Source organism: Oncorhynchus kisutch, linkage group LG8 (assembly GCF_002021735.2).
Source record: "Oncorhynchus kisutch isolate 150728-3 linkage group LG8, Okis_V2, whole genome shotgun sequence".
Classification (NCBI taxonomy): domain Eukaryota; kingdom Metazoa; phylum Chordata; class Actinopteri; order Salmoniformes; family Salmonidae; genus Oncorhynchus; species Oncorhynchus kisutch.
The window spans coordinates 55,026,197-55,031,968 of NC_034181.2; the positions used below are offsets into that span (position 1 = coordinate 55,026,197).

Below are 5,772 nucleotides of genomic sequence, written 5' to 3' on the forward strand. Positions count from 1 at the left end.
TCCTCAGACAGGTTGTTTTTATACTGAAATCAATTTAATCATATGTACATTAAGACTTTGTAGCAACAATATCTAGGCTTACATAGTATTTGGCTGATCGTAAAAAAGGCAGACATTTCTGAAGAGTTCAACCACCACGTCACCTCTGCATTGACATGCTTACAATGTATAGGCATATTGATTACACAAGTTGCTGCCAACTAACTACCAGTGCATCAATATATACTTCCATTTCATGTGTATTATTCAAATATGATTTTGGTAAAGCCAGAACAGCAGTCATAGGTCATAGCCCCATTCCTAGCACCTTGTCTATGCTTGTCAATGGCTCAGGCAATAACTCACTCACTGGAGATGCATTAGCTACAGGAAGCTGTTTTCTACGATCTACCCTCCATCACTCCCCTTTTGCGGATCTGAGACGACAGTTCTATCACATCTGCAAAAGGGAGTGATGACACAGCCTGGGTCATTATGTTGGGAGATATGGAGAAAGAAACAGAACAAAATACTGATTTCACACCAAGATGGCTACACATCACAAAAAGGTATACTACTAAAGCGTCTTTATAACGCATTCATACCCCTTGACTTATTCCACATTTTGTTGTGTTAGAAGGAATTCAAGATGGATTAAATAGATTTGTTCCCCCTCATCCATCTACACACAATACCCCATACTGACAAAGTGAAAACATGTTTTTACACATTTCTACAAATGTTTTGGACATGAAATACAGAAATCTCATTTACATAAGTATTCATACCCCTGGGTCAATACTTTGTAGAAGCACCTTTGGCAGCGATTACAGCTGTGAGTATTTCTGGGTATGTCTAAGAACTTTTACACACCTGGATTGAGCAACATTCGCAGATTATTCTTCAAAAATTACTCAAGCTCTGTCAAATTGGTTGTTGATAGTCACTATACATTCGACAACCATTTCCAGGTACTGCCATAGATTTAAGTAGATTTAAATCAAAACTAACTTGGCCACTCAGGGACATTCACAGTCTTCTTGGTAAGCAACTCCAGTGTATATTTGGCCTTGTGTTTTAGATTATTATCCTGCTGAAAGGTGAAATCACCTCCCAGTGTTTGGTGGAAAGCAGTGGAAACCAGTTTTGCCTCTAGGATTCTGCCTGTGCTTAGCAACATTCCATTTCCAAGCTTAACACATCAAATTTATTTAGGACAAAAAGTTAATTGCTCTGCCACATTTTTGCATTATTACTTTAGTGCCTTTTTGCAAACATGTTTTGGAATATGTTTATGCTGTTCAGGCTTCGTTCTTTTCACTGTCAATTTGGTTAGTATTCTGGAATAACTACAATGTTGTAAACATTTGGCCATTTTCCAATAGCCGCCCTTCTTTACGAGGCATTGGAAAACCTCCCTGGTCTTTGTGGTTGAATCTGTGTTTGAAATTCACTGCTCGACCTTACAAATTATTGTATGTGTGGGGTACAGAGATGCAAGGTACTCATTCTAAAATCATGTTAAACACTATTATTGCCTACAGAATGAGAATGAATGAGTCTATGCAACTTATGTGACTTGTTATTGAACATATCTTTACTCATAAAATGATTTAGGCTTGCCATAACAAAAGGGGGGTTGAATAATTAACTCAAGACATTTCAGCTTTTAATTTTTAATTCATTTGTCCCACTTTGACATTATGCGATATCACGTGTGACAAAATCTCAATTTAATAAATGTTTTAATTCAGGCGGTATCAACAAAAACATGGAAAAAGTCCAAGGGGTCTGAATACTTCCTGAAGGCACTGTTTATTTCCTCTTGCTTATATATGCTGTGAAGAAATGCACTTGAAAATGTTAATGCATATACACAACTGTTATTGGTTGTAAATCAAATCATTTGTTCAGCATTGTGAAGGATGGGAGCGACAACGATGATCAGGGCCGAGATACAATCCAATCGCGGATTTAGACAATGCGCCATTAATAACTGAACAAAAATATAAATGCAACATGTAACGATTTTACTGAGTTACAATTCATATAAGGAACTCCGTCAACTGAAATAAATTCATTAGGCCCTAATCTTTGGATTTCACATGACTGGGAATACATACATGCATCGGTTGGTCACAGATACCTTAAAAAAAAATAAAAAAATAAAAGGCAGGGGAGTGGATCAGAAAACCAGTCTGTATCTGGTGTGACCACAGCGCAGCGCGACATGTCCTTCGCATAAAGTTGATCAGGCTGTTTATTGTGGCCTGTGGAATGCAATGGCTGTGCGAAGTTGCTGGATATTGGCAGAAACTGGAACACGGCATCGTACATATCGATCCAGAGCATCCCAAACATGCTGAATGAGTGACATGTCTGAGTATGCAGGCCATGGAAGAACTGGGCAATTTTCAGCTTCCAGAAATTGTGTAAAGTGCTGAAACATGAGGTGATGGCAGTGGATGAATGGCATGACAATGGGCCTCAAGATCTCGTCACAGTATCTCTAAGCGTTCCAATTGCCATCGATAAAATCCAATTGTGTACGTTGTCCGTAGCTTATGCTTGCCCATACCATAACCCCACCGCCACTCCGGAGCACTCTGTTCACAGTGTTGACATCATCAAGCACGAAGCCATACACGTTCACTGCGGTTGTGAGTCCGGTTGGACAGACTGCCAAATTCCATAAAATGATGTTGGAGGCGTCTTCTGGTAGAAATGAACATTCAATTCTCTAGCAGCAGCTCTGGTGGACCTTTCTGCAGTCAGCATGCCAATTGCATACTCCCTCAAAACATGAGATATCGGTTTGACAAAACAACACATTTTAGAGTCGCCCATTTCATTGTCCTCAGCCCAAGGTGCACCGGGTAATGATCCTGCTGTTTAACCAGCTTCTGCTATGGCACACCTGTCAGCTGTATGGATTATATTGGCAAAGGAGAAATGTTCACTAACAGGGGATGTCAACAAATTTGTTCACAACATTTGAGAGAAATAAGCTTTTTGTGCATATGGAAAATATCGGCTCTTTTATTTCAGCTCATGAAACCAACACTTTACATGTTGCGTTGGTATTTTTGTTCAGTGTAAAAGTCCTTTCCGATTGAGCCTACATATGCAGCATTAACAGTGAATAGAGTCTCCGCGAGAACATTGACGTTAAGCGGTGCACTGCGAACAATGCACAACCGGATTTCATTTCAACCTTCCCAATTCCAAATCAACACCTAGCACCGAATCCTACGCACGTCATGTAGATCTGAAATAAATAGCTATAAAAGCAAGGTAATAGTTCCCCCTTGGTCTAGATTAACACCTAGGTGGTTGTTGCTAGTTGTCCATTTGGAATTGGGCATGATTGTGTGAGCTGATGAGCAGTGTCTAAAATAAAAATGTCTGCCATAGGGTAAGATCACCACATCCTTGTCACTAGTTCAGATGCGATACATAGACTTAGATTATGAACAATTGAATGTAAACAAATGACAGGTCAAGGTATATGACAGCACGTATTAGTGGTGATGATGTCATCAGCCCAACAAGGACGATTTCCTCTCCAGATGTAAAGAAAAAGGGATAGGGCTAGTGGGGAGAGGAAGAAAGGGAAGGATGAGGGATGGGGCGAAAGAGGGAAACCAGATAACCCACAGGGTCCGGTTCAGTTCTTTATCCATACCTGGATGTCTTTGGGCACACGTCAAAAGTTCCTCCTGAATAACTTAACCGTAGAGTTCCTGGCTGTCTGTATTTAGACTCATTCTGCGTATAGAAATACCGCGGCAGTCGGCCAAGCTAGAACCTCTTCATCTGTCTGCGCTCCTGTCGTCTCTGCTTCTTCTCATTCACCTCCTCTGGGGCGGCACCAGGGGTCTCGGCCGAAAACCAGGGGCCTAGGAAGTTCACCCACAGCAGGAACATTGCACGGGCCGGGGCCTGACGCACACAGATTGATTAAGAGATCAACGAGGTCCATAAGAAAGGGAAAATAAACAACCAAAGAGAGAGAGTACAGCAAGTATGGGGTAAACGCTCACCAGCAGCCAAAGATACCAGAACCAGGAGGAGATGGTGCTGAGCACTTGTAATATGGCAGTTAGCAGGATAACATCCTTCAGATGCCTATAAAGACAAAGAATCCATCATAATGCACCACATTGCCATCACCTCTTTGAGAGATGTACCCTTGAATGGAGATAAGGGTACCAATGTTACATGCATGTTGAACAGGCTGTAATACTTAGCAATTCTCTGTCACACACGCACTGTATGTTTGCACACTCGTGTTCACGGAAACAGACACTCCTGCAGTGTGAGCACTCACTCTGCCATCCCCTGCTCCATGTTCAGATCTATTCCTCCGTCCAGCAAACTCCCATCCTCACCAAACACTGCTTTGGCCATGGCAGTCATGGAGCGGTAACTGCCCACATACACTGCTAGTGCAAACACCAGGGCAAACTACAGGGGTGGGAGATGGAGGAAGAAAGAGAGACAGAGGGAATGAGACAGTGGGGGAGAAACCAGGAAGAGAGGAGGAAAGAATACATTTATTAATCCGCATTCGTCCCAGTTTTACTGCTCAACAGTAGAGGAGCCATCAATGTCAATAACATACACAGAATAAACTCGCTCACCCATGTCCAAAACGTTGAAGAGCTATAGAAGACCAAGAGGTTTAACGCAGTGTATATCGCCTGGGAGAGAAACAAGTGTCAGGTGCTGTACTAGTCACAATTTCCATTCAAAAAGGTAACATTGACAAGGAAGATGGTGTCTTACGTTGGCTCCCAAGATTACTCTGGTGTAGAACTTGAGTGTCGCCCCATTCTCCTCGTAGATTTGCTTCTTGCCTTTAGTGCCGACCTTACCTTTGGGCTGTGTGCATTAGAAAGGCAGGCTGTTAGTGTGGTCAACATTGCATGGACCTCGGAAGTAAGATAGCTTACTAGCATCAATATGGAGACAGGCTGTGTAGGGTTCGTTAACTAACGTTGGCTCAAGCTAATTAATTGGCTTTGATACACAGTTTTTCTATTTAATTAGTCAATAGGTACTTATAACCGAGGGTGAGTTAATTGCTATGGTGTTATAAAGCATAGTAGACTCGTTATCCTATGCTCTCTGCCCAACCTGAAACATACGCAGATCAGAGATTCTCCTACCGCCATTAGTTCCTCAACCCTGTGCTGCTGCTGCTGCTGCTCCTTTCACGTACGCGTAGTAGGTACTTTTTTGACATCGACTTGTACAGTATTCGAGCAATTTAGATGGACAGTTATAACACAGGCTTGACGTTCAACTGTGACGAGCTCTCGATAAAGGTAACGCGTCAGCGTTGAAGAATGACACTTCCGGCGCAGGTAAGACGTCACTAATTCAAATTACTTTCTTTTCTAAATGACTTTGTTGCCACCTGGCGTCGTGAACGTGAATGCATTCAACTGGTTGTAGTTATTGTACAATTTTTGTCATTTACAAATATAACAATAGGCCAACTCAACCAGAACCATTTTGACAGCCATGCCTGACAATAACTATATAGATGCAAAATAAAACATAAGCAAATCAACCATATATACCTGCATCAAACATGGTGCCAGGTAGATGGTGATCATGAGATCAGCTCCACTCCATACTAGCAGTGTGCAGTGGAAGAACAGCTTCACTGGGCAACTGGCCTGCAGAGTTCAGTACTACTGCACCCTGTCCTGTTGGGTTATGTCTGACTGATTCGAAAGTGTATTTCCATACAATCACCACTTGAGGTCAACAACTCATAAGACA

General features: G+C 42.0%; 1 protein-coding gene across 2 annotated transcripts; it reads right to left on the reverse strand.

The window, feature by feature from the left end:
* LOC109895557 (transmembrane protein 208) lies at nucleotides 1-5,346 on the reverse strand. Of its 2 annotated transcripts, none has more exons than XM_020489330.2 (6): nucleotides 5,151-5,346; nucleotides 4,768-4,863; nucleotides 4,623-4,682; nucleotides 4,310-4,446; nucleotides 4,023-4,107; nucleotides 1-3,921 (listed from the first exon to the last, which is right to left on the reverse strand). In XM_020489330.2, exons 1-6 carry the CDS (start codon nucleotides 5,154-5,156, stop codon nucleotides 3,781-3,783), a joined length of 525 nt encoding a protein of 174 aa, XP_020344919.1. In that variant the 5' UTR covers nucleotides 5,157-5,346; the 3' UTR covers nucleotides 1-3,780. The 2 variants fall into 2 exon arrangements, with proteins under 2 accessions (XP_020344919.1, XP_020344920.1); XM_020489331.2 differs by having other exon boundaries at nucleotides 4,623-4,644; nucleotides 5,151-5,336.
* Between the last annotated feature and the right edge of the window lie 426 nt (nucleotides 5,347-5,772).

Excerpts from the sequence above, each read along its gene's own strand:
- LOC109895557 (XM_020489330.2), bottom strand. Across the intron at positions 4,683-4,767 it reads GAGTAATCTTGGGAGCCAAC|GCGATATACACTGCGTTAAA; the intron begins GTAAGACACCAT and ends TTTCTCTCCCAG. Across the intron at positions 4,447-4,622 it reads CTTCAACGTTTTGGACATGG|TTTGCCCTGGTGTTTGCACT; the intron begins GTGAGCGAGTTT and ends CCACCCCTGTAG.